The following is an 18,130-nucleotide window of genomic DNA, read 5'->3' on the forward strand; positions in this document are numbered from 1 at the left end:
CGCCCTAAAATGTTACTCACACTACATAAAATTTGTAAATTTTCACTACTAAATGTCGCCACGCGTTCCACAAAACACCAACAATTCACCAATTATTACGGTCCACTTTAAAAGAATATCACCATACTAGAAAATATTTCAATCTTCATTGCATGTTAATAATGATCAACCTTTTACACTCACCATTTGCCAGGGTAAAGGAATGTAGGTGGTGGACTTTTGGGTATTTTGAGAAGAACTCTTGCAGGATGGAGTTCGTGACCAGGAGGGTTCATTTCAGCTAACTCCAGGTTAGTGATCCCTAACGACCAAATATCTGCCTGCAGAGTGCTTGTCTTAGTATACTATCTAATACTATCTAGTACTACAACATCAGGTTTTTAGCATGAAGTAATATGAAGTATGTGGCCTGGTGTTATTGACAAATAACTCTACATCTACTAGAGAGTGTTATGCTTGGTGAATTACAGAAACTCATTACTGTTTCGCGAGTCAGTGAGAGAATGTGTTACTGTATGATAGGTAACACAGACGATCATTGCTCACTTTAACTAACGTACATCTTTAGTCACATGTCACAGTTAGAGTGCCTGTATAACAGTATACTGTAGTGTTAGAGTTAGAGTGCCTATGTAGTATGTAGTGTGTTAGAGTTAGAGTGCCTATGTAGTGTGTGTAGTGTTAGAGTTAGAGTGCCTATGTAGTATGTAGTGTGTAGGTTCCTGATGTACAAACACACATATTATTACAGTGTCAAAACGTGCGAATATTTGTCAACAAGCCTTATAAAACACTAAGAATCAGGACTCAGCCGATATATCAGTAGTTTTAACTAGATGCAGTGTACACACATACAAACACTTACAACTGCGTGTCATGGTAATTAAACAACAGATAAGGTGTGTTTTATTTAATGACTTCATTTTTAATCCCTCATTTTCCAAGCTATTAACTGTACGTAACCATGGTAATCACTAATCTGACGCCAACCTTTAAAAACCAATACCTATCATGAGTTACAGTAATGTGACATTAAAGTTTAACAGAGCCCAGCATTGACGTCCAATCAGAATTACAGCCAGTCTGGATCCAGCTTACTCGTCACGTGTAATGACGTCATGACACGTGTAATGACGTCATGCCACGTGTCCACAAGTCAATCAGAGGGCAGATTATTCTTGATATAAACCATATGATTATTGATTAGTGTGTCTCACTACATGGGGTGAGACACACTAATAGTGAGTGTAGTGTGTGTGCTGAGCTGAGTCTACTTTATTATTATTATATATAAGGTATATTCTTCAGCTAGTCAGACATGATTCATTACAAATCAGTTGGTGTATTGACAGTGCAGTCACTAAACAACAGAGATAAAGAGAAAGTGCAGTCACTTAACAACAGAGATAAAGAGAAAGTGCAGTCACTAAACAACAGAGATAAAGAGAAAGTGCAGTCACTAAACAACAGAGATAAAGAGAAAGTGCAGTCACTAAACAACAGAGATAAAGAGAAAGTGCAGTCACTAAACAACAGAGATAAAGAGAAAGTGCAGTCACTTAACAACAGAGATAAAGAGAAAGTGCAGTCACTAAACAACAGAGATAAAGAGAAAGTGCAGTCACTAAACAACAGAGATAAAGAGAAAGTGCAGTCACTAAACAACAGAGATAAAGAGAAAGTACAGTCACTAAACAACAGAGATAAAGAGAAAGTGCAGTCACTAAACAACAGAGATAAAGAGAAAGTGCAGTCACTTAACAACAGAGATAAAGAGAAAGTGCAGTCACTTAACAACAGAGATAAAGAGAAAGTGCAGTCACTAAACAACAGAGATAAAGAGAAAGAGAAAGGAAAAGAGAAAGAGAAAGTGCAGTCACTTAACAACAGAGATAAAGAGAAAGAGAAAGGAAAAGAGAAAGAGAAAGTGCAGTCACTTAACAACAGAGAGAAAGGAAAAGAGAAAGAGAAAGTGCAGTCACTTAACAACAGAGAGAAAGAGTAAGAGAAAGAGAAAGTGCAGTCACTAAACAACAGAGATAAAGAGAAAGTGCAGTCACTTAACAACAGAGATAAAGAGAAAGTGCAGTCACTTAACAACAGAGATAAAGAGAAAGAGAAAGGAAAAGAGAAAGAGAAAGTGCAGTCACTTAACAACAGAGATAAAGAGAAAGAGAAAGGAAAAGAGAAAGAGAAAGTGCAGTCACTTAACAACAGAGAGAAAGAGTAAGAGAAAGAGAAAGTGCAGTCACTTAACAACAGAGATAAAGAGAAAGTGAAAGAGAAAGTGCAGTCACTATGTATCAACATGTAATAATGTACCTTGTAATCGTAGGGATTATCTTTTACTGTCTCGCAGACTATAACCTCTGGAGCCATCCTGAAACAAACATTATATTATACTACTACTACTAGTACTACCAATGCTGTGGCCCATACCCAGCATTACCCAGCATTACCCAGCATTACCCAGCATTACCCAGCATTACCCAGCATTACCCAGCACTACCCAGCATTACCCAGCATTACCCAGCATTACCCAGCATTACCCAACATTACCCAGCATTACCCATCACTACCCAGCATTACCCATCACTACCCAGCATTACCCAGCATTACCCAGCATTACCCAACATTACCCAGCATTACCCAGCATTACCCAGCATTACCCAGCACTACCCAGCATTACCCAGCATTACCCAGCATTACCCAGCATTACCCAACATTACCCAGCATTACCCATCACTACCCAGCATTACCCATCACTACCCAGCATTACCCAGCATTACCCAGCATTACCCATCACTACCCAGCATTACCCAGCATTACCAGCATACGTAACAAAGTTTTAGTTGAGATAACTTTTCAAATAATTGATGATTTGGAAACATGACTTTATACGGTACTATAATTGCACCCTGTTAATACTTAGTGATAAAGCCATATCATCGCATAATAATATGTATGCGTAGTACATAACATTTGCAGCTATTGTTCAACGAATCAGCACTCTCAATCATTGCTTTAGATTGTTTCATCTTAATAGCAAAACAGTCTTACTGCCCACAATGAACAGTTGTGGAAACTGAAGCACATGTTAGGTGACAAGTGACAGTGATTCTGGGGTTTGATTGGTCAATTTCTGTCACGTGACAAAAAATATGCCAGAACCCACATCTATATGCTTTAAATATGAGTATGTAGGGATCAGGCCCCCCCCCCACTCGCTAACTTGTCAGATGGTGGTTGAAGGTGGTGGTCAACACAGCAGCCCTCCCTCCTGGAGATTACACATCTCCCTACTAGTGTAACAGAATCAGTTAATGTATTTGTCAGCACTAGGTAATTAATAGGAGCACTTCACTTGAGAGCTGCTAATCTCAGAGATTGACAGGAAGAGAGAAAGCACCACTCTGATTGACAGGAAGTTTAGACGTATAATTGGAGTGGATTAGGCAGGTGGTGGCTAGAAGAGCGTTTTGCAGTGATTATTGGAGAGGTGTCTCTTAAGGAAATTATCAGAGACATTCCACATATTTTCCGCGGGGTTTTTAATTATGTTTTTTCTCAGATAATTAAAGTTGATCATCACGCAGATGTGATGACAGCTAATTAATATTAATTATTTGACATTGTAACGTGGTGAGGGTGTAACGCTGGTTCTAGAAGTTACACCCTAACCAGAGAGAAACCATTAGTGTCCCTTAATAGCACGCAGTCTGGTCCAGAGAGAAAGCACCACTCTGTGCTTACTGGGTTACTCTACTACAAGGGAGTGCCCACGTGTTAATATATTAAAGTTAAATAACAAATAACAAACCAGTAGGGAGTTCCCACGTGTGAGATTCTCTTTCTCGAGTGGTTCTTGTTCCGAGCTGACACTCCAAAATCAGCTGAAATTGTAAATAGTTAATATTTAATATTTAGTGCCAGTGACTGGGATAAATAAAGAGGTTTATCTGTGAAATATGTGTCAAATTTTGTACTTATTTGGTAACAGAATCGTTATTCTGAAACTCAGTATTCTCAGTTTTCTAGTTAGAATGCAATGTTTGAAGATTATCGCAGAATAAGGAGAGTAGTAGTTTTATCATTTAAAGAACTTTTAAATGTTAACATGGTTAGTAACCATGGTTACCTAGACATGTTACCATGGTTACCATCCCTTTTGCGACGAGTTGATCACAGAAAACACAACCAGGAGATCAGAGATTGAAATGTAGTATACTATATATATAATGTAGTAGAAGTAGAAGTTGATATGTACAGATTAACTATTTCTCTACTTCTCAACTATAATCTATATATATATAATCTCAATAAATCTGTGTGTCTGTTTGTAATTTACGAACGGTTTAATTAGATATGGGACTGATTTTTCGGTATAGTGCCGACAATAATTTTGTGACCCAAATGTGATAGTAAAGTGTGTGTGTGTGTGTGTGGGGTCCGGGACTCTAGGGCGTAAGACTCTAGGGCGTGAGACTTTAGGGCGGCGCCCTAACCCTAACCATCACCCTAACCCTAACCCTAACCCTTATCCTAACCCTAACCCTAACCCTAACCCAAACCCAAACCCTAACCCTAACCCTAACCCTAACCCTAAGACCCTAGAGTCTTACGCCCTAGAGTCTTACGCCCTAGAGTCCGGACCCCTGTGTGTGTACTCTCCCACTCTCGCTCTCTCTCCCCTCATAACAGATTTTCTATATAATTAGATAATTTGGCAGGGGACCTCAAGAATCAAGATTGCCTATCAAGTATTACTATTAGATACGTGAGGGGCATTCAGAATTAAATTGCGGCGTGTTTGGACTGAGCGAGGTCATACTTTCGCACCGTTTTAACTACGAAAATGTAAAGCGTTTTTTAGAATATAATAGGCGGGTTTATACTTTTGCATTTCAACTGCGATAGTAAAGCCCCGGCCGTAGGCACGGGTTACACTAGTAATATAATAATAACGTCACCAATTTTATCAACATTTGTTCTGTTTGGCTGTCTCGGGAAATTTAACATTTTATTATTATTTCTCTAAAAGTACAGTAATAAGCTGATCGGGAGCCCCACTACTATATTAGTAATATATATATATACAATACTTATTACTACTCATAGCCACTTCATATTGGATAAGCACAGTAAGCCCATCAGCTAAATGTATTTTAGGTTGCTTATACAGCTCAGACAAAGGTGCACCTGGAAACAGGATAGCTGGCTAACTGCCAACAACTTAGGCAACCAAAATATCCAAAATATCCAAAATGCCATGATATTGATGTACTTTGAATATTCCTCACATCTTTTCCTGGATTTAAAAGCGCTAATTTTAATGACTCCTGCTAAATCTGCTAAATATTTCGCTGCTCTAAACAAATATGTTAATGACAGGAAAATAGACCGTATTGTGTAGAGTGTGCAGACTAATTGGTTTATACCTTAATTGCTGTATAATGAGTAAGAAGGAAGTATACATTTGTACAAGTCGTGTTAAACTAAACATAAACAATTGAATAATGTAACACAAGCACTAAGCAGCCTTCTTGTAAACTTATTTTCTACATATAATAATTAAGTTCCTACTATTCCTACTATTATACTGAACGGAGTTGGGTTAGAAACATATAATAAGTGATACGATAGTTTAACTTGTAGAAGCTTTCAATAAACATGTATTAATCTTCGTCAGCTATTATACTGTGTTATTGCGTGAGTTGTGGATCACGTGACGCATCCCCGAGACTACTTAATCAGTATTTATGTGAGCCCTATGTGGTTTTCTAGCTGTTTTCTTGTAAACACATTGGTTTAATCACACTGAGAAGGAAGACTTATCATCAGTCACATTATCACGTGATAACGAGTAAACACTAACAATGTGAGTAATTGTTTTTACTGTAGTACTAGATGGGGTGATACTCGGATGATGACTCTCTCTCTTTCTTTCTCTAGTATAGTTTAGCAGGTATATGTTATTACGGGGCACCAATAGGCGGGCTTATCGAATCATAATCAACATATAATTGGATATCGTCCAACATTCCAGAAGATATCTCGGGCCAAGTATGTACAGTATGTGTAGGTACACAACAATTTACTGGGTCCTAAATTCCTCAGTAATCACACTAAACACACTAAGCACCAAATAAAGTTACACCCTTCACATTCTTTTACACAGCTTTTAATAGCATTCCCAACAGGCTCCCAACAATTTACATTGTTTTTCAAAACCTGTTGTAAGAACTGGACAAATGAGTTGAGGCATTTCAGGGCGTGTAGTCTCGTACCCGTTAAAATACATCAGTTTAACGTTTACATAGGTCACATAGGTACTAGGTACACCGGTCACGTATTCGGTCTGTCATAGAATATAATGTGAAATGGAGGGAAGCACTAGAGCCTTGCTCGCTGCACTGGAGCCTTGCTCGCTGCCCTGGAGCCTTGCTCGCTGCACTGGAGCCTGCTCGCTACACTGGAGCCTTGCTCGCTGCACTGGAGCCTTGCTCGCTGCACTGGAGCCCTGCTCGCTGCACTGGAGCCTTGCTCGCTGCACTGGAGCCTGGCTCGGTCACGTATACAGCACTGGAGCCTTGCTCGCTGCACAGACTGAATCACGTCATGCTGATTTAAGAGAATCATCTGATTACGCTCGTTCCGGCCTGGCTCCACTCTTAACTTAACTTGTAATCTAATCATGCAGTAAAAATGACTCGTTTTGTACGTGCCCCCTCGTACATCTCATACGAATCATACTTACGAGTTACTCTTTGTAAACTTACAAACTTACAAATTTATTTCTAAATCAGCTGAGGAATGTGAAGACTGTATAATCATCAGTGAATGTGAAGACTGTATAAAATGTGAAGACTGTATAAAATGTGAAGACTGTATAAAATCATGATAATGATGACTTGTAATCTGGAGTAGACAACAAGTCCTGCAATAGTTTCTGTAAGTTGATTACAAGTTGTGGAGTGAGGTTAGTAGAGGCCTGCAACCTGCTACCTGCTACCTGCTACCTGCTACCTGCAACCTGCTACCTGCTACCTGCAACCTGCAACCTGCTACCTGCTACCTGCTACCTGCTACCTGCAACCTGCTACCTGCTACCTGCAACCTGCAACCTGCAACCTGCAACCTGCTACCTGCAACTCTAATTGAATAGAGCGGACATTGTAGTAGTAACTAGTAGTTGTTGTGCAGCATGGAAACTATACAACAATCAACACACACTACATGATGAGTGTAATGTTAATGTACACATAGCCTAAGGGAGAGAAAGGGGGCCGACCTCACATCAGACCTGGTAACGTTACCATGGTAACTAGTAGCTACTAGTTACCATGGTAACTAGTAGCTACGTTACCATGGTAACTAGTAGCTACGTTACCATGGTAACTGCCTCAGGGGGACAAGGAACTGGTTAACACTTCAAGTTGATACAAATCTGGGGAATACTTGTAATTTGTTGACTAAGTTGGAAAAGGAAAACTGATGAAAGCTTGGTAGCTACACTGTACTACTACTGAGCTACTAGTTACTACTACACAGCACTAGAGGGTACAGGGAAATGTTAATGATCTCTCTAAAGAATCATGCTCTAGTTACTTGTAAGGGTAGGTGAAAGGGGTTGCCATGGAAACATGATGCTGCGATTACATGATCTGATAAACGATCTTATAATTAATCAAACTCCCAAAAAGGAGATAAAAGTACGGTGGTTACTTTTATAAACGGTTAAAGTGGAACTTTATCTTATTTACCTAATAATATAAGTAAAGTTTACAACTTCAAACTGATATTCTTTGTTTAACTGAGCTACATTACAGTGATTTAATGATATCTCACTAGTGTTACCATGGTAACACTCACTAACACTCACTAACACTCACTAACACTCACTAACACTCACTAACACTCACTAACACTCACTAACACTCACTAACACTCACTAACACTCACTAACACTCACTAACACTCACTAACACTCACTAACACTCACTAGTGTTACCACCCAGCTAATATCTCAAACCTTACAAGAGGGTTTAGCTCACTGCAAAAGTGACAAGTTTTGCAGTGTATACCCGCTGTGTATACCCTCGCTGTGTTGTTTAATACTGACAACATTTGTCAGTTCAGGGAGAGTTTACCCTGCATGTCAACTAGTTGGTTAGCGGGAGGTTACAAATAGATATTACAGGTAGCTACCTTTTTAACGTGCTATACATGATGAACTAGTCGAGGTAATTATTGTCGCGTGTGTTGATGAAGGAGCACTACACTAACTATGAGTTCAGACAATTAGTGTATTGATGGTACAGCAGGGTGTCTACAGGGGGGGGGGGGGGGGGGTAAGTAAGGGAACTGTGATATTTCTTTGGTTGCATCGGAGCAGTTTTATTCACGTTGACTACTCTTTGACAGTTTATTATTTAGCTTTCAAGCAAACTATTTTGTTTTCTATATTCTTTCAGACTTTTACTTAAGTCTAGCTATACATTACCTTATCATATTTTATTGAACTAAGGTGTAGTATTGCCAGATCCCAGTTCAATTTGTAACAGAGTTTTATATTAACAGGAAACGATGTAACAGAGTCGATATATTTTAATGTTGCCATGGGGTGGCAAGTCCCCATACATCGTGTAGTTTCATTGCGTCTTAATATACTCCTTCATAATATTAAACATTGCGTCCTAATATATAAAGGTAGGCTGGGGAATTAGTGTCTGTGGAGCTCAAGTTGCAATTAATTGTGCGTTTGTATCTGCCCCAATGGGTACAGAATATAATACAGCCCAAATATTTAATATTCAAGATTACGAAATAAACTGGTTGGGCCAAAATTATATGAACTAAATGAAATTGTTTTTATTGTGTTCAACATGATGTACACTCTTTGTTTACAATAACGACTATACATAGTTATTGACTATTATGTATTAGCATGTAGATTTATGAATATATAATATAATATATTAATATATAATACTCATATTTCTGATATTTCTGCTCTACTAAGATAACTTAGGCTAAAAAGTAAACTTACAGACCTTTCCTTTAATTCACATTGTAGCTATTTGATATGTGAATAATGAATATTACTACAATCCCATAATTAGGAGACATTAAGTCAACGAGTCACAGCTAACTGCTTGTCAACAAGTCGCAGCTAACCGAGACAATACTAGAAATAAGTTATAAAAGTATTATCTAGAGTTGTATTAGAAGCTAGTATAAATGGACCCAATTGGTCCTAGGCTCCTGGTCCTGAAGCTAGGGTAAAGATGAGAAACTAGTGTGTTACTATGGTAAACTGTGATTCTCACCTATTTTGACGACAGCTTGATCAGTGAGAAGCAGGTTGCCGGCTTTAACATCTCTATGTATTATAGAGTTCTTGTGCAGATACCTTAACCCCTGCAGTGATAGTTATTATTATCTCCTACACGTTATTTGAACTGGTTTCAGAAAAATATGATAGATGCTAAAGTTTCAGTATATGATCCGTCAATAAAATAAATTAGATAAATCTTCACCCAATACAGGATGTACTGTAGTGTAACTATGGTAACTATATGTACTGACCTCTAGAGTTTGTTTAGTGACTATTTTGATGGCCTCCTCGTCCAGTCCCCGGTCCAGCTCCTTCAGAATGGTGTCCATAGCTCCCAGCGCACAGAACTCCAGCATTAGCTGAAACACAGTAGTGTAACTATGGTAACTAATAGTGTAACTATGGTAACTAATAGTGTAACTATGGTAACTAATAGTGTAACTATGGTAACTAGTAGTGTAACTATGGTAACTAGTAGTGTAACTATGGTAACTAGCAGTGTAACTATGGTAACTATAGCTCCCAGCGCACAGAACTCCAGCATTAGCTGAAACACAATAAGGTTAGTGACACTTCATCCCATAGGTAGTGCTGCACTGTGTACTAAGTACCTTGCAACTTCATCCCTTGCAACTTGATCATCGGAAGATGAAAATTAAACGTAATCATACTTAATACTTATCTAAACACTAAAACCTAAATCCAAACAGCAAGGGGTAAATGTTAGGGAATGGAATGTCCCCTTTTGTTTTTCTAATATTAGCTGAAACCTACCGCTACATTTCGAAACCATACACCTCACAGCATAGTTGAGAAATCTTACAGTCGCTCAAATGTCTATATTTAGAAACCTAACATTAGTTGGAATCTATTGCTCACTATAATAACCTAACACTCTCTAGTGTTACCACCCAGCTAACACTCACTAACACTCTCTAGTGTTAACACCCGGCAAACACTCACTAACACTCTCTAGTGTTACCACCCAGCTAACACTCACTAACACTCTCTAGTGTTAACACCCGGCAAACACTCACTAACACTCTCTAGTGTTAACACCCGGCAAACACTCACTAACACTCTCTAGTGTTAACACCCGGCAAACACTCACTAACACTCTCTAGTGTTAACACCCGGCAAACACTCACTAACACTCTCTAGTGTTAACACCCGGCAAACACTCACTAACACTCTCTAGTGTTAACACCCGGCAAACACTCACTAACACTCTCTAGTGTTAACACCCGGCAAACACTCACTAACACTCTCTAGTGTTAACACCCGGCTAACACTCACTAACACTCTCTAGTGTTAACACCCGGCAAACACTCACTAACACTCTCTAGTGTTAACACCCGGCTAACACTCACTAACACTCTCTGGTGTTAACACCCGGCAAACACTCACTAACACTCTCTAGTGTTAACACCCGGCAAACACTCACTAACACTCACTAGTGTTAACACCCGGCTAACACTCACTAACACTCTCTAGTGTTAACACCCGGCTAACACTCACTAACACTCTCTAGTGTTAACACCCGGCAAACACTCACTAACACTCTCTAATAACTCGGTCTTATTCCATAATCGGGGTAAATTGAGACAAATTCCTTTTACCGAACTGTTAAATTCTCCCGCGGTAGCTATGTTAACTAGTATTGTAGCTATGGTAACTAGTAGTAGCGTAATGCACTTTCTCGGACTGACGGTCCTACAGACCTATACATTCCGTACATTCCACATCAGCTGATATCTTGACACTGTGTAAAAACACACACGACTGCACGTGTGAACAGCACGTGAAACTAGTAGTGTAACTATGGTAACAGCACGTGAAATGCAAGCAACTTTCATCACATTCCGAACCTAAGTGATAAATAGTTGTTTGCTGGGTCCGATAGGTAGGTAAAGTCAACTTATGTGACATAAAGCACGTACTTTAGGAATTTATAATAAGTTTAATATAGCATTAAAATATGATCAAATAATATAATACACTGGTGAGTCTGATGAAGTGACACAGAGTGACCTATATATATTATATAGTGACCTCTGATAGTTGTTAATATTGTGCATGAAGTCTGGTCATTAGTATTAACAATATCAACATGGTCAGCTGCTACTTAAGTGATCTTAAGCTTTCTGCTTGGTAAGCAATATCAAACATGAAGCTTCACTTATCTGTGACTCTAGTGGCCAGCTCGCTGCACGAGTCCCCAACTGCTAGAGTCGCGCGACACCACAAGTCAAGTGTCGCGCGACACTTGCAAGCAACCAATTACCAGTACAGCAGATAACACGTTTAATGTTTATTGACCAGTCTACTGTTTGTTAGTCGTGTCCAAAACATACTGGGCAATTAGAGGTGTAGTAGTGAGTACCCAGCGTGTAGTGTGTAGTGTGTACTAGGTAGTCAGGTAGTGCTATTATACTAGTTACTACTCACCGTCTAATGAAATAAGGAAGCACTCAGCTGGGTGGTTGTTGTACCACTTAATTTATGTGGATATCTTACTAAACATCAGCATGCAATGATTCTCACTAGGTAGTACTGTGTGTCTAACTCCTGTCAAACAAGGTGTACAACTAAGAATGTGGACATTGGAGAGGGGGTTGCCCCCCACCCCCTCCCCCTAGTGGGTACACAGTGGAGACAGTACACAGTACTCAGTCGTGTACTACTGACTTTAAGTTCCCAGAAAATAGACCGATCTGTAGTCTGGTAAGTTGTGAGTGTGACACACTGTATATTATGTGAGTGTGACACACTGTATATTATGCTGTAACAAACGTTCAGGACTGTGGTAAGCATACTTGTTCAGCATCAGTACACTGATCTAATATGTTACAGTAACAGTTACAGCTACTTTACTATTTAATTAACTGACAATGGCGCTCCTCAACGTTTTGATAGGATGACAATTGTTGCTGCTGCAATATGTCGGCCATCGTATTATGCAAATTAGGCAAACATGCCTATGAGCAAAAATGTAAATGATCTTAGAAAAAAATCTTCGGTATTTTGCCTAGTTAGTACCGAGATCCACCACAATGAGCCAATAAAAAGTATCGTATTCAATAATATAATTAGAAATATCTCAAATTCTGAAAGGTTTACATTGACACTATGCTTTTCAGAGGAATTTCAAATCGGTCAGTATTCGTAACTACTACCATATAGTAGTTACGATGGTTAGTTAGTAGTTACCTTATAGTAGTTACCATATAGTAGTTACTATGGTTAGTTACCATATAGTAGTTACCATATAGTAGTTACTATGGTTAGTTACCATATAGTAGTTACCATATAGTAGTTACTATGGTTAGTTACCATATAGTAGTTACCATATAGTAGTTACTATGGTTAGTTACCATAATATAGTAGTTACCATATAGTAGTTACTATGGTTACAGTAAACTATACAGCTATAAACCAATAACAATTATGGACGAATTAAAGTGACCGTCAGTGTCTGTTTTTAGGAGTGCATTAATTAAATTATGAGCATTAGTTACATTTGACAAAGATTTTCAGGGTAGAATTGGTGAAACTCATAGATATGTACTATATCTGAGCCAATGATGTAACTTATTAAATATATATAATATATAAGTTGTAAATAATAAAATAACTCACATATATATTGTCGATGTGAATAAAGCAGTCCAGCAGTTTCAGTACGTTAGTATGTTTGCACTCCGACAGGACCATCAGCTCCGTAGTGTACACTTCCTCCTCCTCATCCTCACACAGCGCTATCTTCTTAGCTGCGCACACCACACTCGGCTGTGATACTAGTCGCGCCTGTGAAACAACAGTGTTAGCAGTGTACATTACACTGTGCTACATTACACTGTGCTACATTACACTGGACCACACCAGTGGCGTAACATTGCCTGTTGGCGCCCCCGCTAAAAAAGCGCCCCCCTGTTGTTGACAGATGACACTCATCTAAATTTCTTCGAAGTAGCGCACCGCTTTCTTCTCGAAATATTAGCCCAAGGCAAAACTAGTTAATTTTTTCCAAATTGTGCCACATTCAAACGACGATTTGCCCCCCCCCCCCCCCCCCCCCCCCCTGCACAGTGAGGTCGATGGGGCCTTTTGTTACGCCACTGGGCCACTCTACATTACACTGTGACAGTGTGTGCTACAGGTTCCCGTTTGCAAGTTCCGGTTTGTCGGGAATCCCTAACTAACTGTGTTATAACTAACTACGCACTAATGTGTTCCAGGGGGGGGGGGGGCCCCGTTCCAGTAATTGTCACATAAAAAGTACGATACCCCGGAATATATATTACGTTACTGCCAACTGTAATGAGGCTGGAATAAGCTTATACTTATATAATATATCTGCAATGTAAGAAAGATGGCTTCTCTAGAATTTAGGGAGTTGAAAGATGTCAATTAGGATTATTAACTTGCTGGGACAAATGTTCATAAATGTACTGGGTAAAGGCAATGTAATTCTCAGCAATCTGTCAGTGTATTGTCAAACATTTTTGATAATTTATGAGCATTTAGCATATTAGCATATTTTAGACACTTTCCAAGAAGCCAAACCTAGCCTCTGGGATTCCACCAAAACATTACGGAGGAATTAGGGTTCCGGGGCCAGGGTAAAGGTTGGGGTAAGGGTCAAGGTCGGGTAGGAAGAAGGGTTGAATTACACCCTAATATGTTTCAGTGGAATTCTATGAAGCTGTGTTGGGTTTCTTGGAGACTACATTGCAGCAGCGTTTATAGGATATGTGCAATATGCTATGTACACACCTTGTAGACAGTGCCAAAGTTTCCATCACCGATCTCCTCAAACAGGTCCCACGTCTCACAGGGATTCTGGTTTTTTAGGTTCTTCACTTTTGTAAGGATGGAGTTCTCTTGCTCTTTTTTCAACCATTTTGCGATTTTGCTCATGTTTGTAATAAGTAACTCATCTTCAGGGATTCATCTTCTCTAAAGAATTGTAATGGTTACCATAATAAATAAAGAAGTTAAAGACAACAGAGCTCATGAAATGGTATATTCTCGAATATACAAACACAATCAATAGCAAATTACCAACAATAATAATAAAAATATGTGGATGCTTGCTTAGACGTGATCATAGCTGGAAAGGGTTGGCAATCAAATGTGGATACTGATTCATAAACATATTTGTTTTGACACATAAAAGTAATACCACTAGGTCAAGCAATAGGAAAGTAAATATGGGTTTATTTAATCTTAGTCACTAATTGCTAGGTGACCACAGCCTCGTGAGCTGCAAAAGTGGTGAGCACTTCTGAAGCAGATGGTATTGGGTTCAAAACTCGGTGTCACATAGTTTATGGAGCTAAGGAATCAGTTGGATTTATGCAAAATTACACAGATCTGTGTGAAATCTCCTTGGTTGACTCAGCTGAATGATCAAGAAATCTGTGATTGAGACGGTAATATACTATTCACCCAGAAGATATAATTAATTATGCTTTCCACTACTATATGTAATAATGATGATGATGGGGATTAAACATAAGATATCCATCATACTCTTCTATATTATTAACAAACACAGTCGGTTCCATCAATTATTCTTAAACATTCCAAAAATATCAGGCATTTAAAAACGTTTATAAATCATAACTGTCTCAAAGTTCTTGTCATCTGGATGAAGAGGTCTCCTAAATTTGTTTATGTACATTTTGTAGATATTTTACTGTACTATTATATAGTGTATAACGGACGGAATGATTCCAGGGGGCCCCCAAAGTGGCCCTTGCTTGTGAACGGTGCTTCAACTGCCCGCCGAAGCGGTGTGTTGGGAGTCCCCCCCCCCCCCCTTTTTTTTCCCGGATGAAGTTTGTCACAACTATGGTCTAACTCCCTCCAGAAGAAAAGAACTGTGGAGATTATAAATATGAGTACCACTCAAACAACATCTATTCTGCTCATTCCAAAGATACCTGCTCCATGATCTTCCAAACCGCTTGTAAGTTGTAACCTTGGAAGGTTCAATAAGATCGCCACGTATATGCTGCTCTACCAGTGTTGTAAAATTGAAGATTTCCAGCTGTATGAATGGGTACCGACCTCATCAATCAGACAGGTTATCATCCCTCAGAAGACGAGCTATGAGGTCTCCTAAATTTTGAATTTGTTTATGTAAATTTTATAAATAATTTATTGTAGCTTTTATATTGTGTAAATTTGACAGACGGAATGATCCCATAGGGGACTCCCAATCCACCGCTTCGGTGGGTAGTTGATACACCTTACACAAGCAAGAGCCACTTTAGTCTACTCGCTGTGAGGTGTCTCAGCTTCATTGGTTGAGGGTCCTCCTTTTTTGTTTTAAACCCCCTTTGGATGCTCTCCTACCCAAACTTTCGTGCGCCGCAACTGGATCACACAATTGAAAACAATTTTCTGAATTCGGTCTTATCAACAATTTCAATTAATGATCAGTAAATGTCAAACTCTATAAAGACAACATTGGAAATAAATTTTGACAGTTTTAATGTTAGCGCTCGATTCATGTCTTAAAATGATAAAGCTGTAGTGACAAAAAAGTCCCTTTATCAATGTTATATCTATAAAAAACTTACTAGGCCGCGCTCAGCCTGTCATTCCGCCAAATCTCTATTCATTTGTTTATGAACATGATAGCCTGAGGTCCCCAGGTAATAAAAAACTCAATATAAAAAGTCTTAATAAATTTTATAAAAAACCCTCTAAGTAATAAAAATAGCAAATTCAATTTGTTGGCTCTAAATTATATCTAAATCTGATATTTTACTACCAACTACACTACCACTTTTTATCCCCCCCTTTTCCTAACAACATTTTTCACAACCGAAAGTACAATTTTTTAATCTTTAACAACTAAACCTTTAATCAATTTATATTTTACAGCTGGGGACCCAGGCTAAAATTTGTATAAACGTAAAATAAAGATTCGGCGGAATGACAGGCTGAGTGCCGCGCGGCGCGCGCCCATACCAGTAATAATTTGTTTATTCAAAAGCATAAATTTAAATCTTCTTTCAGAATAACTTCATTAATTAAATAATTATTTTCATTTAATTGACGGATGTTACTTGCATATATTTCTACGAAGTAGCGCGCACCGCTTTTTTCTCGAAGTGTTCTTTTCCATTTTCGAAATGTAGCTCGAGGCAGATCCAATATCACAAATGCTACAAAGAAGCGCGCACCGGGCTAATCAGTAGTCCATTATATATTAACGATAGAGAAGTTTTTTACCGACCAAATTTTTACAAGCATAATTGACCTCCAAAAGTCAGAAGTGTCCAAAAAATTGTAAAAACTTTTGGCAATTTTTTAATAAGTGATTTACTCTTTTTCTAAATTCTAGAAAGTTTGTAGGTTTATATAAAACCTAGAAAATCCAGGCGTGAAATAAAGCCATGTTTTATCCTTAACGATCAAAAAATAATAAATCGTAGGATGATTGCTAATGAATTCAATAAATATTTTCAGTCGATTGCATCCAAACTAAATGAAAATTATTCTGAAGATTATATAACCTTGGATGCAATTCCCTCATTCTCAAACTTCTTACCTAAAACCTGTGAGTCAAGTATATATCTAAGTGATTGTACACAGTATGAAATTATAGATATTATTAATGAGTTCACAAATGGTAAATCTAGTGACATTCCAATTCACGTTATAAAAAAGTCTGCTAGAATAATATCTCCCTTTTTAGCCAAGCACTTTAACCATTGCATGCAACAGGGGATATTCCCAGATGAACTTAAATTAGGAAAGATAAGTCCCATCTATAAAAAAGATAATCAGGAACTATTTGAAAACTATAGGCCAATATCAACCTTACCAGTATTTGGAAAAATTTTAGAGAAACTTATTTATAAACGTATGTACAGCTTCCTAATTGCTAAAAGAATCATTTATGAGAACCAATTTGGATTTAGAAAGGGTCACTCAACAAGCCACGCACTGAACTTATCTGTTAGCCATATCGAATCACACTTAAAAGACAGGAAACACGTTCTTGGCATTTTCATTGATTTAAGTAAGGCTTTCGACACGATATCTCACGAGAAGCTTTTATTCAAATTAAATAATTACGGAATTAGGGGCAACGCACTGAATTTGATAAAAAGTTACCTGTCAAACCGGAGCCAATATGTTCACGTCTTAAATGAAAACTCCGATAAACTTCCTGTTGAGTGGGGAGTTCCCCAAGGCTCTGTTCTTGGTCCCTTACTATTCCTCCTGTATATAAATGACCTATGCAACGTATCTAATAAAGGCAAGTTTATCTTATTTGCTGACGACACTAACCTATTCGTTTCTGCAGACTCGAAAAAAGACGTTTATAATGTAGCTAACGATATTCTTTCGTCTATTTCTAGATACATGAAATGTAATCTACTACATATTAACGCTAAGAAGAGCTGTTATATGTATTTCTCCCCAAACAAACGTGTAAATGAATCGTCTACATGCAGTACACCCGATGATTTAAATCTCTCCATAGACGGCTCCATAATAATACGTGTTAAAACAACTAAGTTTCTAGGTGTGCTGATTGATGATAAACTGAACTGGAAACCTCACATCGAATCACTAAATAAGAAACTAAGAAGTGCTTGTGGACGTATTTACCGCATAAAAAACTGTCTACCTATAAAACTGCACAAGCAGATATACCACACACTATTTGAATCACACCTTACGTTCGCCATCTCAGTATGGGGTGGTGTCTCTAACCAAGTTATCAACCCTGTATTCTTAACACAGAAGAGATGTATTAGAATAATT

At 38.3% G+C, this 18,130-nt stretch overlaps 2 protein-coding genes across 3 annotated transcripts in view; one reads left to right on the plus strand and one right to left on the minus strand.

Annotated features, from left to right (window-relative positions):
- Positions 1-14,313, minus strand: part of LOC134826067 (serine/threonine-protein kinase 10-like) — a 29,521-nt gene extending 15,208 nt beyond the window's left edge. Inside the window, exons 1-7 of one of the 2 annotated variants that reach the window (XM_063838329.1) lie at positions 14,114-14,313; positions 12,977-13,144; positions 9,589-9,696; positions 9,330-9,420; positions 3,821-3,893; positions 2,323-2,380; positions 184-320 (exon numbers count right to left, since the gene is read on the minus strand). In XM_063838329.1, the coding sequence (XP_063694399.1) occupies positions 184-320; positions 2,323-2,380; positions 3,821-3,893; positions 9,330-9,420; positions 9,589-9,696; positions 12,977-13,144; positions 14,114-14,257 (779 nt within the window). In that variant the 5' untranslated portion in view covers positions 14,258-14,313. The remainder of the gene's footprint in view (positions 1-183; positions 321-2,322; positions 2,381-3,820; positions 3,894-9,329; positions 9,421-9,588; positions 9,697-12,976; positions 13,145-14,113) is intronic. The other variant, XM_063838332.1, reaches the window with a different exon arrangement.
- The window catches only part of LOC134816918 (transcription activator BRG1-like), a 762,051-nt gene that overhangs the window by 637,588 nt on the left and 106,333 nt on the right, over positions 1-18,130 (plus strand). The window lies entirely within an intron of this gene.

Source organism: Bolinopsis microptera, chromosome 1, assembly GCF_026151205.1.
Source record: "Bolinopsis microptera isolate Bmic1 chromosome 1, MBARI_Bmic_1.0, whole genome shotgun sequence".
Lineage (NCBI taxonomy): Eukaryota > Metazoa > Ctenophora > Tentaculata > Lobata > Bolinopsidae > Bolinopsis > Bolinopsis microptera.